At 39.1% G+C, this 18,307-nt stretch overlaps 1 protein-coding gene across 4 annotated transcripts in view; it reads right to left on the bottom strand.

Annotated features, from left to right (window-relative positions):
* Positions 1-16,272, bottom strand: part of prr16 (proline rich 16) — a 201,704-nt gene extending 185,432 nt beyond the window's left edge. The window contains exons 1-2 of one of the 4 annotated variants that reach the window (XM_067983016.1): positions 16,192-16,272; positions 13,580-13,880 (exon numbers count right to left, since the gene is read on the bottom strand). In XM_067983016.1, the coding sequence (XP_067839117.1) occupies positions 13,580-13,711 (132 nt within the window). In that variant the 5' untranslated portion in view covers positions 13,712-13,880; positions 16,192-16,272. Of the gene's footprint in view, positions 1-13,579; positions 13,881-15,203; positions 15,445-15,722; positions 15,917-16,191 lie in introns of those variants that run through there. The other 3 variants (XM_067983017.1, XM_067983014.1, XM_067983015.1) reach the window with 3 other exon arrangements.
* Positions 16,273-18,307: the final 2,035 nt, after the last annotated feature.

Genomic DNA, 18,307 nt, shown 5'->3' with positions numbered 1-18,307 from the left:
GCTCCTTAATAGTTGTCGGAGATGGGAGGCTTTCATCCCACTCATTTGAGCTGGATTCACTAATAAAAGGAAACTGTTCAAACCCATTGAACTATCCAATCTCTATATGTGTGTTTTTTTTAAAAGAAGGAAAAGGTTATCAATCTTTTGTTTCATCTCAAGGCTACACACTATTGTCAATATTGTGTAAAATACAGCTCTCGGAATGTAGAACATGGGAGTTTCTGTCAGGTAGATATGTGGCCAGTTAACAATTCCTCTTTGGTTTTCTAATTAGCTTGAATTCAAGGGTGTTGAAAACCTCTGGGACTATTGATTACTGGGATAAATATATTTCTGTAGAGCCAAAATGTATCAGTGAATAATAATATGTTTCACATACATACTGCGGCTAACATGGAAATCCACATTCTACATTGAATCTGTAAACATGGATCCAGCAGAATTTCCAAATAGCCCCTCTTTATATTTGCCTCAGTGGACCATTATCATGGATGTGTTTCTCTAAAAACAGCTGAATGCACACATATGGTATATAGTAGTGATTTTGTGAGCTCTGCTCCCAGTAAATGGAAATACAGATCAGAGATAGGCCAAGAACATTATAGAGCCAATACTGTGATGCACCCTCCCATCTTTGGAGCTTTGGAAAATTGTCCCTTATGTGTACATCAGACACGGTGTCCATATGTTTGAAATTTAAGTCTGTGCAAACACATTTTAACAGTAACATGACAGGCATAATGGGTTGATTCAGCCACAAGTCCTTTTATTGTGTTTTTGCCCCAATATTTTTTCTGTTTTTCTCCTGAAGGCACCCACTCCTCCCCCACTCCCTTCGCCCCATCGTTGGCAGCTATGCTTTCAGCCATTTAAGCCCCAATCTCTAAAATTCCGTCCCTAAACCTCTTTGCCTTTCCACTTCTCTTTCCTCCTTTAAGATCTTCCTTAATGTTTGACCAAGATTTTTAGTCACCCCTCTTAATATTTCCTTCTTTGGCTCAGAGTCCATTTTTTGTCTGATTACATTTCTGGGATGTGCCTTAGGACGTTTTCCTACATTAAAAGGCGCTATATAAATGCAAGTTTTTGTTGTTGTTGACTTGTGCTGGTACATAGTTCCGAAGATACTGACCCCCATCCAGTTGCCATTCTTCATGTGAGCCTTTTCACTTAATTTTTGCAGGATATTTAATCCAGTGGGTATCACATCCAAGTCTGATTCTGTCCTCACCCAACAGCCACATCTGTGTACTTTCTAGTAAGGGATCATTGAACAATGATCAGTAGTGGGGGCCCTACCTGATTTTTTTCTCTTTACCTAGTCTAGGGGCATGAAGCTAATTGGTGCATCCATCATTACCCATGGTGAGGTGACCTAATTTAGCACAGGCTGGGAATCAGACCTACCTGGGACTATCTTGGGCTGTATGACTGAGTATCACAAAGTTCACTTATCAACTGTCCTGTTCTTGCTTATTCTGATGACACCGACCCATGGGGTGGGTCTGGATTAAGCCAGTACATATAAATTTATGATAACAAATGGATATTGTCAATTTCAGATCCCATTGATCTTGATTTCTCATTATTAACAAGCATTTTGAGTTTTAGACCCTTCAGTAAAATGCTCCAATGATTGCAGCAAGTCCACTTACTTACTTCAGTTGCACTCATAATACTAATCTTAGTAGACATTGCATTTATTATTTTATACACATTTAATAAAGTAATTAATTGTAACAGTTTTCAACTTGTGAATTCACGCTAAACAACAACGAGTTTGTTTAAGCCAGTCTTGATAAGTTAAATCCACAGCATCTGTTACATTTGTCAGCATGAGGGCTAAAACACGTATTCAACACAATGTTGCATTTGGTGAATTGTTATATTTACCATTGGGATTCAAAACTAGAAAGTTTTATTTTACATTATATTATCATATATATATTTATATGCACACATTGCTATAACAGACATCACAATAAATGGGAAACTTATCTTCTGTTATAAATTACAGCTCTTTCAAGTGAAAAATGAACCTTATTCAATTAATCTTTCAGGAAGGGCAACATAAATATAACTATACTCCAAATAAAACCTTAAGATGATGCAAGCACAAGGTAATCCTGTTTCCCATGTCCTCTTCCTGCTCTCTGCTACTGTTAGATTTATCCTTTTGCTCTTATTCCCACATTGTAGATATTAGGAAATGGTTTAAGCTGTGCAAAATGTTCAATTTCTTCAGCAAATAAATGCAGCAGGTGTATGGAACATCTTTGTATGAGCAGGATAACTTCTCAAAATAAATCTATATCCTAAATCAGGCGAGTCCAACCTTTTGGAGTAGGAGCTGCATCCATGTGCCACAACCAGTGAGTAGGCCATGTATGATTTAATTGCTTTTGGGTCACGCAGAATCATGATTAAACACCATGTCTAACACAATCACTTTCTTTTTGAATAAATAATTTCCATATTTATTGGCATATGACAAGCAAGCATTTAAGCAAAATACTCCCAAAGATCACAGAATGTGAGAGTGTTGGTAACATTGCGTGCATTGTTCCTCATCGACATTCATAAAACAAAAACATCCATATGTAAAAAGTCAAACACCCATACATTACAAAATTCATATGCCCTCATACAAAAATTCAAATGCCCATGCTGGAAATTTGCTCCTTGCTTACTTTTTTGCTGGCTGATGTTTCTTGTTCTCATTATGACAGCTCCATCTGGGGCTCTCCATTTCCGAGCCTGGTCTGCTCTGCTCTAAGTTCCTTGCATCGACTGTCCTTTGCCAGCCAGCCTAGTCTGCCCCATAACTGTGTTCCATCCCCCATCAGTCAATCTGATCTGTGCCACCATTGTATTTCATTCACTGGTGCTGACTGCTGGAATCACCACCTCTGCTTCCACCTCCATGACCTACTCGGCCTTCATGATCTTCTCTGCCACGGGTTTGCTCTCCAAAGTTTCTGAAGGGATGCAGAAACCTTTTGAATCTCCTGAGCTCATGGGATTGGTAAAAGCTACTTCCTGATTGGTAGAAAAAAGGTTACTCCCTCGTTTATCTAAATATACCAATGAGAGAGCAGTCTTTTCCAATCATCCAGATGCAGGAAGTTTAAAAAGCTGGAGCTAACAACAAAAGATACTCACACACTAACACACAAAGAGAAAACAACCTGAAGAGAACCAGATACTGGGAGTACACTAGCCACATCTTGTCCACAGGCTGTGCCTTGGACAATATCTCCCCATCCTATCCTAAGCCATACATTTTCCTGTTGGATCTAGGGGAGACAGAGGTGGAAATGTGTTTGAAGATGTGCTCCACTGCAACCCCATCTCTTTCCCACCACCTGTTTTCCGAGGGGGCAATCCTGCTAATGTCAAATGTGCCCATATGTAGCCAGTGAGGTACAGCCATCATTAAGCCCCAGTGTCCAATGTTGAGATGTCAGAGGGGATCTTGGACCAAATATAGAACGTATAGCCTACGCAAATGCTTTCATAGTTCTGATTTGCGTGGGCTGATTGAAGAAATTTGAAATTTGAAATTTGAATTTTTTTTTGAGCAGGCATCAATCTGGCTGCCCCTTTCTCCCAAGCCAATTAGTGCAAATTTAGGTGGCTGCAGTGAAAATAATTCAGCACTGCTGAAAGACATACCCTACAGATGTCAAGCTTTTGCTGCAAGTAAATAGAATTAAATAAGGACTTTATATAACTACACTGTTATTCACACCTGTAATCACTGCAAGCCAAAATAATGGTGGGTATAGTAGCAACCTAGAGAAACAGTATTGAACAAAACAAAGTAGCTTCTAGGCTCAGATTCCAACAAAAATGGGACAATTAAGCTGTTTGTAACATCATGCTGAACAAATTTCTTGCCTTTCTTCCTCAAAATTTCTTGCCTCTTCTCGGAGCTGTGCTGAGGTATGGTTTCCACATTCACCTGAGGAAGGAGGAAGCCTCCGAAAGCTTGTGGATTTTAAAATAAAATTGTTGGACTATAACTTGGTGTTGTAAAATTGTTTACAATTGTCAACCCCAGTCCATCACCGGCATCTCCACATCAGAGGTATGGTTCCACAGATGTGATCATCCCTCTAGCACCTCACCTAAGTGTTCATTATGCGACAGCATGGACTGTGAAAGTCAGCAGATTATTTGAACACAGGGAGCATCAAAGCCAAATCTGACACTGTTTCTGCACAACATACACTGGATGCTGATCAGGAGGAGTTCCATAGCTAATTGTTCCCCTTTCCTAGCCAAAGGTTGAGAGGGAGAAGGAAGGAGTAAGGAAAGACTGCCTATCAGATGACAACCTTTTTCTTGTACTCTGTCCAGGAGTGTCAGAAAGGTGTTAGAAGACCTTAGATACGAGAATATTGTAGCTTTAGATGGACTTGGGCTTATTAGTGAGCCAAGAGTTGTTGAGATAACTATCATGAAAATGTTATAACCTGACATTTCTGTGCACTGTTTCTATATCAAAATATCTGGAAGTCGCATTGAATTAGCTTCCAGACAAGAACACGGCAAAAAAGTGTCTGCTCAATAATAAAGTCACTCAAAATTATTGCACAACTTCTAAAAAGTGTTCTGATATTTACAGCAATATCAAAAAATAAGTCACAGAGTGGGAACCTAATCTGGTAAACTTCCTCTTTAGCAAATTTCCCTACAACTTGAAGTACTTTCATATTTCTCATTAAATCTTTGAACGCAATACTTTCAGGCACTAGGAATCAAGACGTGATCCCCAATGCAATGACCATTAACAGAGCAGACTACATCATATATGATCCTCAATACAAGAAAATTGCTATCCTAAACATTTGAACCTGCACATTACAATATACAATCCAATGACAAAAAGCAAAGGCAAAGAATATTTCACATCGCTAGATATTCAGCAACAGCAACAAAGGTTTTTATAAAGGCTTAGTTTCACTACTCAAACCACCTAATAGGCAGCCACATAGTTTTACATTATAACAAACCACATTTTCACTCATGACAATGCACCACTATTGTTTTTTTTTAATTTAAACTTTATTCCTGTAATTTTCTCCCTATTTTCTGCATCCAAATAAGCCATCTATGTACATGCATTATTCTTGGTTTTCTAGGGGGAAATGTTTCATTCTTCAGACATGTTAGTGAGTGCTTGGCAGATCTACTGGGAGACACAGTTCAGCACCATGATGAAGTGAAGGAAGAGACCTCAGGCAGTTTACCCACCCTTTTCTTTGATGAACCAGCCAAAAATGGCAAATTAATCCCACAGGGAAAACCTGATAATAAACAATCATCAAGAATGTAATGTATATGCAAGTCTCTGGTGCATCTACTAGAACATCTCAATTGATTTTTCATTAAATAAATTAGCATGTAAATACCAAAGTATTAAAAAAATCTTATTTGCATCCATAAAGCCGACATCCAAATCAGCCATTAAAGGAATACCACAGGCCACAAATGAACCTTAGATAACAAGGATTCACCAATAAATCAGGCAAGTTAATTAATTCCTCACATATGCAATTCCTAAATTGCTAAAAGGTACTTCATAAAGTGGACCACATGTAGGTCAAATCTATACTGACATTACCATCAAATCTGCCCCAACTGATATCACTCTCTAAAAGGCCATCAGAATTGTGCCAGTTGTGTATAGCTGCTTCCCACACCTCCCATTGGCAGGGATGGTAAGATGGAATAGTGGCAGTAATGATTGTACATGCGGCAAATTTTAAAGGGTTATTTTCTCCATAAGAAAGTATTTTGACCAAATCTTTTTATTTGTTTGTGGATGGAGAAGGACCAGAGAAGCTGTGCATTATTTTTGCTGTGATGAAATCACTGGAGTAATTTTACAGCGTTGCACTCCTGGCATGGAGCCCCACCTACTGGAGGTCGACATTGGGAATTCGGGCACTCACCTCCCATGACTCTCTGGCTTTTCATTTTAATGGATGGAAATTCAAGGAGCAGCGGCATGCTGGGAGGCACATATATACTCCTGGTGGGTGGGTTATCATAATTGTGCATTTTTATGTGATTCACACCATTTACATTGTGCATGTGAATAAATGATAAAAGGCTTGACAAATCCTATTTTATGAAAATTATGCTTCTTTAAAATGTTTATTTTTTGTGCATCAATGGATGGAAGTAAATATTTTTAGGACCTGGTGGAATCACCAGTAAACTCCATTTATTTAGTATGTAACCTGCATCTTAGTGTATTTATTGACGGGGCTATGATATACTAACAGACCCAACAGACAGAAAGTCAGTGGTGTCACTCATTCCATCAAAGTTTTTTTTTAAATATAATTGGCCTAACCCTTTATATGCATACATTATTTTATTTGTTTTGTATATTTATAGAGTTTATTGTCAGTGTATGATCAACAACCAAAAATGTTAATGGGAACGACTTGAGCAGAACGTACTAGAGTATACCAAAAAGGATGCTGCCAGAAAGGTAAAATTGAGGGTGAACCTGCAGCTCTATACATGCAATATTTCATTAAATTGCAACAATAATCATATTTGGTTCCGTGGCTCTATGTGTATATGTATGTATAGTGTAAATGATCCCACCGAGCCCAATGTGATACAGAACTATATCAACAATAAATGACAAATTTATAACACTCTTTTTAGAGTAACTACACTTGAAGTTCTATAAAAGGCTTCAAGCAAATACATTCAACATTTCCAACTTTCTTTAAAAATCCTTTAGTTAAAAGGGATACATACCGATATTTTGCCAAGTCACCACACATGCAAAGCTGGTCCAAATCCAGGGCAACTATCCCCGATGTTATACAGCCATGACGAATAATCATTTGGGGCCTCACTTCATTAAAGTAAATTCTCCAAGGAGACTACTGCATGGAATTTTTTGATTTGATTCTTCATCATAAGAGTTCCATTCATCCCTCCACCTTTCCCTCAGAGCAATCTGAATATCCCCACATTGGACAAGCCTCTCAGTACAAGAAATTATTACTAACATCATCTTTCTCCTTTTGTCGCATCAGTAGCCATCCTCATTATCTAAACCTAGGTGATACTGTTACTGGAATGGGAGAATAGAGGACACCATCACAGGCATGTAGCCACATTGTGAGAAGAAGCACAAGTTTCTTGAGGAAAACCATAAAATGCATACAGTAGATACATATTCCTCTCATGAAAACACAATTTTTATCATTTTTTAAAAACAAAACAGTGTCTCTTATTTACATGCATTTTTTACAGCAAGTTTAGTTAATGGGAATGGTTGCAACTTTGACAAAAGAATAAAGGTAGGCTTAGCTATGGCTGATGATTCATTGCATTCAATAATCAGAATTTATAAGTGTGCATATTATGGTGAAAGGCTGTTATGATGGATCAATACGTGTAGCCTGGTATCACTTAAACCAGGGAACACCATCACCTCCAAGTTACCCTCCAAGTCACACATCATCCTCACTTGGACGTACATTGTCATTCTTTCATTGTTGCTGGTTCAATATCCTGGAATTCACTACCTAACACTATTGTGAGAGCACCGACAGCAAAAGGACTGTAACTGTTCAATGAGAAGGTCCATCATCACCTTCTCAGGGCAACTAGGGATGGGCAATAAATGCAGCTTTGCTGAGAACAAATGAAAAACAAATGATGTTTTCACCTTGCCAGGGGAGATTCTTTCAATGGAATAAGTGAACAGATTTTCCCCAACTTTTTATTCTCCCCACTTTCAAATGAAATGAGAGGCATAATAAGAGAAAATTCTATGATGTTCAGTTTAGCAAAGAGTTCCTTGCATTCGCATTAACTATGAGTTTGACATGGTTGCAGGTCCTGTCAATGAGCTAAAACAACAGTGCACTTTATTGAATCCACCCTTTACTGAAAGAGATTAATTGGCATTTTCATGGAAAGTTTGCAAACATTTTCTGATATTGTAAATAAACAACAGGAACTGGTAAACTTTATCCACAAGACAAAACTCTTTTGGCCTCCATGTCACTATTCTTTCAGGTGTTGTTAGTTTGTTAAAAACACTTCTGACACTTGGCCCAATTTATTTTTGCCCCCTCACCAATTCTCTCCCCTCCACCCCTTTCCTGAAGGCACTGATACCTTTTCAGGCTTTGCTTCCACAGACTTCGGCACCTCAGCCAAATGGCCATTAGTCATATATGACAGTGAGTGTCAACAGATGACTTGACTGCCAAGACGCATTATAGCAGTGCCGGTCTGGATTGATTTTATCCTCCTTAACCCAGGGGCCCAAGTGTAACATCTTACTACCACCTCAGCTGTGAACAGCTCACCTCAGCACAAGGTACAGATCAAAACTGGCCTCATCCTGGTCTGTATAGCTCAACTACTCACTGGCTACACTCACCAAATTATCAGGAAATAAGTATCAGAGATCACTATTAATATTATTAGTTGTTGATGACATTGTGAGGCAAGTTGCCCTGGTAGTGCTGTGGAACTGATAGGAACAATAATCATTGGGGCATAATTCATTAAATCAAATGCATCAGTGTAAAACCAAATCTTGTTTTTAATAATTTTTGTCAAAAAGTTGAGCTATAAAATATTGATATAAAATGAAATTAAAGAATACAAAATGCGCAATGTTTGCTTGTGGTAGTATTCTTTTAATATGCTGAAATAATCCAAAGCTTGTTTAGTTTAAAACAATGACCAGATTATACCACAATATTAAAAAGGTCATTTTATTAGTCATTTGAGATGTTTGACCTCTCTGGATGTGTCAGTTAATCAGCTTATCACTTCTTTCTGTTAAATAAATAATCTGTGGTTGAAAACCATTCCACTTAACTTTATTGGATGCTTGACTTCATCTTGCCTACCATCATCTTTCTTCATTTTACCTTTGCAAGCTTCCAGCAGGTTTTGAACTAACCAGCTCTTTTGAGATCTTTTCATCATTTATCAAAAATTCAAACCAACTCAGCTATTTTTATTTTCTTGATGGCACTGATCAATGGCTGTCTTGGATCTGTGAAAGCTTGGTTACTCCATTTTGAACTACACACATTTGGTGAGCACAATAAAATTCAAGGCACATTGATTATAAAAAGGATTAAACTTTTTTCTTCCATTTCATCAGTCCTAAGGGTAACTTTAGCAAATCAACACTCAAGTCCAAAACATTATCCAATGGTAATTTTTATAAACAACTTGCTGTTGCACTTCTTCCAAATTCTGTTCAGCTTTTTGAATGTCCCAGACACCTTTCCAATTCTATGTTAAAATCAATAGTCACCATCTTCACTATCTATGCTTCTGTTGTATGTAAATGTTTTACAGCCGCTAGGGACTTAAGTCATAACATTTTTTCATTGCTTTCCATGACAAAAGCCATTCTTTCAGTGCTCTGATTTGTTTTTTACACATTGCTTTTGTGACGTTATCGACATGGATAGTTCTTCTTCATCTTAATGGTCTATGAACATCCATGTCATCAGCAACATCCATGTTACCTATCTATTGGGCCATAATATATGGAAACATATTACAAATTACATGGACCTCTAAAGCTTTCAAATTGTGTCCTTCTACAGACACCAGTATCTTGTGGATTCAATACACATTGAATTGCCCAATGTAGTGTGTATTCGCTTCACTTAAGCAATAGTGTGCTGGTGGAACAGATAATTTTTAAATGGTTTATGAGCTGTTAAGTAAGCAGCCCACAACTTGACACAATGCACACTCAATGGAACATTATTGATTTTGGCTCTTGTAGTAACTCTGTCTTTAAATTCCCTTTTTACCATTTCATGACATTGCTAGCACCCTGTGCTCTTGGAAGGTCAATCCAACCACAAAGAACTACAAGAGGCATCCTCACATGATTTCTCTTAAACAATAAATTGCCTTTAATCATTCAGCTACCAGTGTGGCAAGATAAACCCTTAATCAGGACTGTGACTGTGTTTCTAATCTGCACAAATGGAATTTCTGTACCAACAATTATAATATCTGATGTAAAGCAATGTATATTTGGACAGCGCCTTGTGCTTTAGGTTTTGAAAGGAGAGTCTGGAATATGTTTATTTTGGAGATTCCAAAGATGAATCTGGGGAATTAAACAGCTGAAGATTAGAATGCACAGATTATAAAACTTATAGTTTTGAACTACCGCTGCAGGTTTGGCCAATAAAGAAAATCCAAAAATATATCCTCTAGATCTGAAAATTATATTTGATCATACTTTAGTTCCACAATGTCCAATGGTATGTCCAATGATGGCATTGCCACTGCATGTTTTTAGTGGAAGCTGGGTTAATGATTTTCAAACCATATATTTAGTTGATCAATTGGAGTGCTGAGATTCTAAAGGAACAAATAGTGACCTACTCCAGCTATGGAGATGCATATGGAAAATATATGAAACTTCATCCCTCAGTGAAATAATTTGAATATGAACATGTCTTTGGAATTATAAATTGCTATTGGTGACTTTAGTTAATGTTTCTCCCTATTCCCTTTGGTAAACCTTTCCTGTTGAAGGGATTGTAAATGAATTAGTGATTCAAGATTCTTAATCAACATATTAAAACTATACAATTAAACACACCTATTGATGAGAAATATTTGAAGGTTCATTTTAAGCAGAAAATATTTAAAGCTAAACTATCTTTGTCAGTCTATTTACAGAATTATGTAATCATGTCCTGATACATAATAATGAGTTTGTTTAACTGAAGATCATAGAAGCTTTGAACCTAGGATTAAAATTATCAAAACTATACAGAGGTTCTTTGTCACATAAAATGTACAAATTTTGGAAACAAAAATAGTGTTCCAATTTAAAGTATAAAAATGTGAAGGAAAAGCTTTATTACTTGTTATAATCAATTAACTAAAACATGGCTAAGGAAAATATAATACTGCGGTAAGCTTCTAACATTTATTTTTAGATGACCAGGTACATAACATCAACACTGAACTTAAGCACATCCAACATAAATTGAAAAAAGCATCAGAAATGTAACCATATTGGTAGAGGGCTCCTAATATATTATGATAAAGTTTTCAGTTATACTTTCTGTTTCCTCTCCATTGCAATAACCTCAAACCTTAAGAATGGTGGCACAGCAATTTAGAACAAGTTGCAATAACTAAAGAAACAGTTTTTTAAAAAAATTCGACAGTGAAATACAGATATACAAGCAAAAGAGATTTATTTGCATTATTTAATGTTGTGTAATGATATTTTACAGTCTTTTTGCACAATTATTATTTTAGCCTCAAAAGCTATATGCTGCAGTCTCTGAAAGGAGGCTCACTATTCGTTTGCACTCCAGGCTACATCATGAAATAAATCTAAACCAATCAGATCTATTAAAAACAAGTCAGCTGACTGTATACATATACAAGTATGAGTTTAGCACAGCACTGATCAATCAGAACTCAAAAGAACGCAAACAAAAAAAAGCACATCAGCCTATCAAAAATATTATCCTTAAAACGTTAACAATATCCTATTCAATATTTAGAAATGTTTTATCACTGTATTCTTTTTGTGCTTTTTTGCGTGTGTACATGTCACAGGATACAATAATAAACAGAAGACTCGTGATAAATCAAGTGAATTCCCAAGCAATGGCATCTGGAATTAATTTACTGAACGATACAAGAGAATATACATTATTAGTCAATAAAAACAGCATTGAAGAGCAAAACAAATGCTTAATCATTTTTTAAAAAAATTACTAGATTAAATATATTCACAAAATACGAAAATTTGTGAAGTTACCCAATTTACTCAGTGTACAGGAGGCATATCATTCCACTGCAATATCTATCACCTTAACAACTACTTCAAGTCATTTGTTTCACGTACACAAACATTCAAGGTACTTTAGTCCTCCTGTACTTTCTTAAAATGACATTTTTATCAGCCACATGTTTGAATGTTATTTTATACAGATTGTTTCATTGTATTCGTGGTCCTTTAACATCCCCGCTGCAATTATCCCAGGCCTGTTAAATTTGAGTTCTGCTAGTCTCTGACCTGTGCAGTAAACGGCCCCTGACGTGACACAGATCATTTAAAAGAACTGGTGAAAAGTGGGCGCATTGAAGTATCCAATGCACATCATGCCAAAGAACAGCTGGTCTGGGATGAACTACAGATGTATGTGGTCCCCTGTCGGTTCGGGGTTTTCATGTGCCTTCGTCACACGTGGTTCACAAACCAAGTCGGGACTGCGTGCACATTAATTCAATCCTAACCATTCCTTATTCTATTAGTTATATCATGCGTTATTCCCTATGACAAGACAAGTGCATTCAACTATATATCATGTCAACTCAAAAAAAACCACCCAACGCACAATGAAAGAATTCGGACAACATTCGGTGTCAATAGCAATCTCAAAAGTGCACAAGGTGAACAGCAGGCGCTTATTGATTCATTGCTGCTTACTGACTTTATCCTCAGTGTTTTCCCATTGTGCTGTAAACATGAGCAGTATTAAAGGTTCTTAAGTGTTTAATAAATATTAACATCGTTGGTGCAAAATGAATTAAGGAATGCCAACAGTTTAGCTCATTGTCATTTTTCAGCTGAAATAAAACTCCCCCCAGCAAGGGAAGGCTGACGTTGATGTGGCAGTTTAAAATAAAGTGTTATATAACTAATCATGACCTTTAATGGATTACTTCAGCGTTCGCGGAGACCGGGGAGTACAACCATCCCTGTGTATTTCATGTTGAAGAATGAGTTTTAGATTTGTGAGCGAGATTAAGTTTCTGTAGGAATACCGCCCTTCTAAAGGAAAGCATTATAAATCATACTGCGTGTACATTTACGTAAACTATATTCGCATATTTTAACAGTTACAGAGACGATTACACATACTTCATACAGGCTGAATTTTGACAATCCACTATTATCCTGATTCAGCTAATCCCCTGTGGCACCATCCGACTGTGTAATAAATTATGGAATTGTATAAATTAATTACTGGATCAGTGAGAGGGATTCGGGGGATTAGTAGACATATCTGATTTTAAAAAGTGAATATTTCATTGCTCTTGAGTACTAACTAGGCTGGATCAGCGAGCACGGACGTCTCATTCGGAAGAGAAGTTGTTAGTGTTTTTTTTGCCAGACGTGCGCCGGTGGACTGACAGGCCGGGGGGGGGGGGGGGGTTACTGACATTGAAACAGACGCCTGTCTGTTACTCACAGCTCAGTTGGAAAAGACTGCGCGCAAATCTCAGCCGGTGGTGAAAGATTAGCAGAGAATTACATCGTGTTATCCTTCGGGCCATGTCAGCTTTTCGAGCAGGGGAGGGGGTCCTTACAAGTTGCAAAATGTAGACATGTCTGTAATCTGATGCAAATGAACAACATTTACAGATTTGGTAGATGCTCTTATAATTGTTGCTCCGTCGCCCCAGCTCAGCACAGTCAACAAATGAGTTTCCCCAAAAGCATTATCGTCCCCCTTTGCAAATTCATATTTGCTAGATTTGTTTTCTTTTCCTAAACATTCCTTACCTCTTTAAGTTCTTTCGCCACGTCCTTTAAATCGCCCAGGACTAACTCCAAATCGTCTACAATAGTCTTGATCTGTTCTTTTACCTTTGCCTTGCAGGCTGCGCCCTCCGGTTGTTTCGGGTTCCCTGACATTATTCAAGCGCGGTCAAAACGACACTGAGGATCACGATCTCGTACCGGACGCGCTCTTCTCCATGATCTTCCTGCTTTCTTGCCGCCTCTAACTCAGTCTCCGCGCCGATTGCCATCAACTCAGTGTAACTGCGGGCTCCCAAGGACTGCGGAAATCTCGCCAGTACGCCTGCGTCAGTGTGCATGGCAAATTAGAAACACAAAAAAAAAATGTGTAAGTAAATATTATCCCAACCTGGTTTTGATTAAAACCATCTCGCACATGCTGACTAATACCGCCCTTGCCTCCTCGGAACGAAACGGCGGCAGCGTTTCTCCCCTGGAAACTCTCCCCGACTTGAAATGAGGCGGGTGGCTCCTCCATTCGTTTGTACATCCATAATCTGCCTTCTCCTTCTCCCTGTGTTGTAAATAAGAGCAGGTCCGCAGCGACTCGATCCAGGTTTCTTTTGTAATCTGGAGATCCGCTGAACTTATCACGTTGCTAAAGCAAGCGCACGGTTCAGATCCCATCCAGTGGAGAGAGGGAAGTGGACGGAGAATTTCGATCCACCAGCACCGAGAGGGGGAAGAGGGGAGAGATCCCAGCTCGTCTTCCCATTCACTGCCACTCTGCTCAACAACACGGTCTAATCATCTTTGACGAACAGTCTGTTCTTACATATTTAAAAGAGATTGGAGCTCTTATTGATCACGGGTAGAGGTTGGGCTCATTCGTCTTAGGTTAGATCACAAAAAATACCCCATATAACGTATGCACTGGTAGAGGGGAAAGAGATTCCAGGGATCCGCAAGTGGGAGCAGGCGGGGAGGGAGGGGAGATACTGGACAGTGTCTAACTTCTCCCGATTTAAGGAGAGCGCATCTTTTGAGATGTTAGATGAGAACAAGCCGCCCGTCAACTCGCCATTAATGTTCGGTCCAGTTTAACTTTGAAAGTAGTGAACTGGGAGTGGTGGGAATTTTCGCCAGGTTTTTCACGGTTTCAAGTCACAGACCAAGATACTCTCAGTCTTGCGATTCAATGGTATTGGGTTTGAGGTCGCGATCTCCTGCGGAGCATCGTCTTTCCAGAAAAAAAAACCCCGGTGGAGGTCAGGGCACATTTTCGAGCAGCTCCCAATCTCATTCCCGGGAGACCATCGGGATCTTTCCCGAAACGGCTGCAGTCCCTTCTTTACTCCCTATCTCCCGCCTCAGGCAACTTCTGTGCTGGAGTCCGCGGGTTTGGAGCATAACAGATCGTATTTGGATATAAAACCTGTTAAAGCTTCAAACTCGGAGCGCAGCAATGTGAAAGATCGCGGGGAAAAGTGAGCGTGTGGTGGAATCGCTCGGACCTCGGTGCGGGGCGAGGTTCTGGCTGTGATTTCAGAGCTGACTGGACATCATTTTCAATCAACACGATTAGCACCAACATTGAACAAATTGACATTTCCTCGGTTTTTCAGGCCAGATCCTTGTATCCCATAGTATGTTGGGACCCACCTACCTTTCCAAATACAGCGCACAACATGTGGCTGAATGTTTATTCATTGTATGTCCTCCAGGCTGCAGTTCTGACTATTTCGCATCCCTCCAGTAAAAAACACACACCGTAACTCATCACCGAGGTGATTAAATCGTGTACATGTTTCTGCATTTAGTAACATAAGAACCCGTGAACATATTCATGTTCATTAGTAGTAATTGAATAAGGGAATCCGTGCCAAGATGTGTTTCTGATAATACACACTTGCCCCATGAATCATGAAGCTAGCCAGGGTATTATGTAAAGGTATAATCTAGTAGTCTTTGGAGTTTTGCTACTGAATCACAACGGCCTTTAATTTGCCGGGGTTGCTGCTCATATGGAAATATTATTCCCGGCAAAGATGACGACAAACAAATGACTAACTTCAAACTATGAATAGTTTACTGGAAATAAGATGAACTAAAAAGTTTTTATGCGCAGTGTCTATAGTATCGTGTGGATTTTTACCAAGACTATCATTGTGCTCCATATACCTACCTGTACAGCAATGTTCAGCCAGAAGACCCGAGTTATACCGTTGGCTGCATCACCCTGCCCATGTCACACCCCAGCCAGGGGAGAGTCCTGTGTCTGCATGTCTACAAGTTCTTTAAGCAACTGATTTTTAAACTGCAATGTGGACTGGGAGTGCCTTTTTTCCTAACAGGGGGAAAATTCAATGCTTAAGTTTAAAAGTTGGACTTCTGGGCAAGTGTGCCTCCCACAAGGTAGGAGTTACATTGCAGCCGACCCCGCCCACCCCCTCCCAGCTTCAGTTTGATCGCGATCTGGGCTCCCACGTATGTTGAAAATGATGGTATAATGGCGGCTAATTGTATTCTGGAGAAAAATGAAGCTCTACTGGACAGGCTGAACAATCCTGAGAGATTAATTTATAATTAGTGCAAATAGAGTAAAGTACAGGAAGGCGGTGTTTATATATTATATACTATACTATATAAAGTACCTGCTCAACTAGATGTCGCTCTTCAGGGACAATGTAACCCCTTTGTTCACCGGGTTGTTAAAAATAATAAAGCCCCCCCCCTGTTAATGTAACCACTTTCTGGACAGGTTAAAGCCGGTACGGCTTTTAAGCGGCTGGGCAGAAAATGTCATATTAGAATCGTAGTGTTGTTGACAGACTGCTCGAAAGCTCCAAAACAGCAAGTTAAAACAAATTTAAAAAATCAAACTGAAGATTATTTACTAATGAATTTGCTGAAAAAGGTCACGTTTTTTTTAACTAAAAACACACACACACGGATAGTCTCACTTTAATGACCAGATTGACAGAAAAATAGTAGAGGGAGAGCTCGGGAAATTTATTTCGATCACGTTACCCATTATAAAAGTTAAAACTGGAGAAGTGATCCTTTTACAAGAAGTTGTTCAGTTCGCAGGAAACGGTATTTTACTCGGATTTCAACCGAGTAAAACAGACGCTTGTACGTGATAATCACTAACAGATGGTAAAATGATTTGCATAGAGTTTTTAAGGTCTCCCCTGATTCATTCAAATCCCGAGATGCAATAACAGGCATGAATAGTTTGTGTGTGTCCCTCCGATCACACCGTCACCGGATAGAAAAAAAACAAACATCCGTATGCTGTCAGATCCCGTCCCAATACAGAGATTTGTTAAACGTAGATATCACGCCAGCAACTTGGCATATAATCAGTATCTAATGCCACTATCACACGGGGCTGGCGAGAGATACTGTATTGATGCTAATGCACAGGCCAGACTACTGAGAAGACCAACATGACTGCAGCACTGGAAAAGAATCCAGTCTGGGCCCTCAAAGAGTGCCGCAGCAGTGGGCAGCAACCCAGCTCTCGTTGTCTGATGGGCGCCTCAGCGGTGAGATGCATCCTTAAAGAGCATTGGGCCAGGGACGCAGGCTCTACTTGTAAACAATACTGTAGCAGTGGAGAGCAAACCCCAGCGTTAAATCCTTAAAGGGCACTGCAACCTTAACAAAGGGGGGCTGCACCAAAAAAGAAACAGAATGGTGCACTGAAACCTCAAAGTATGCTGTAGCGGGGAGAAAATCAACAGTGCTCTGTTAAAGGGTAACGGTACGCTAGATAACCTACAATAATAATGTTTGATAATAGATTCAAAGAGGAAATTTTAAAAATAGGGTTCCAACTGCACGCAATTGATCTATTAGTGCAGCTAAAAGGTAATTATCTCTAGACAGACTTAGTCCCATCAGCTATCTAATAAAAATGTCTGTAATTTTCTTTCTGGTTATTTTCAGTGTGCTTGTATTTTTCTGCTTTGAGTGGTCATTTTCTGCTTCCTAAATGGTTATCCTACCAATCACGATACACAAAACAATTCTTTAATGAACCAAAATAAAAGGTTCCTTGAGATGCAGGCAACTTTTTTTTGATCAGCTGGGCATCTGACTCATGCAGAATCCCATCACCCTGCTTTAAATTGCCCAAAGCAAGCTACTGGGAAATCTCTAAAGGCAGGTTTTCTGTTTACCTGATATGGAGTGCACACTCTCTCCCTCTAGGGACATACAACACTTATCTAAGTTCAGGGTGCCATGTGTCCACAGGGGTACTGCTGGAGTATAACCAACTAAAACCATGGAGCTTACCAGCTTCCCACTGCTTGTCCAGCGAGGATTATCCTGGCCACTAAGGCCCATTGACTTAAAATATTATCTGGAGATTTGTGGGAAGAATCCCAACTGCCAGTGATAGGTCTACCTCTCCAATTCTCATTAATGAGCCAAGCTGGCTGGTCAACCATCATCAGCACTCTGGAGTGGGTGCCTTAGATATCTGATTATGGATTTGCCACCAAGGGCTGAATCACATCATCTGGGAGCCAACGTGACCCCAAAAGAGTCCCCACTGACATCTACTAGTTGGTCATTAGACAACCAACAAGCCTAGGTTTCAACTGACCCAGGAGCTTACCATAAAATGTGAATAAAAGGCAGCTACAGTCAGATCCAAAGAAAAACAAAATTATAGCAATGCTGTTTTATACGAGTTACATTGTGGTAAAATCTGGACTGCGTAATCCATAGAAAATCTTTTGTATTTTAATCCTGCAG

This window comes from Heptranchias perlo, chromosome 4 (assembly GCF_035084215.1).
Source record: "Heptranchias perlo isolate sHepPer1 chromosome 4, sHepPer1.hap1, whole genome shotgun sequence".
NCBI classification, from domain to species: domain Eukaryota; kingdom Metazoa; phylum Chordata; class Chondrichthyes; order Hexanchiformes; family Hexanchidae; genus Heptranchias; species Heptranchias perlo.
This window is presented reverse-complemented; position numbering and strand designations above follow the sequence as displayed.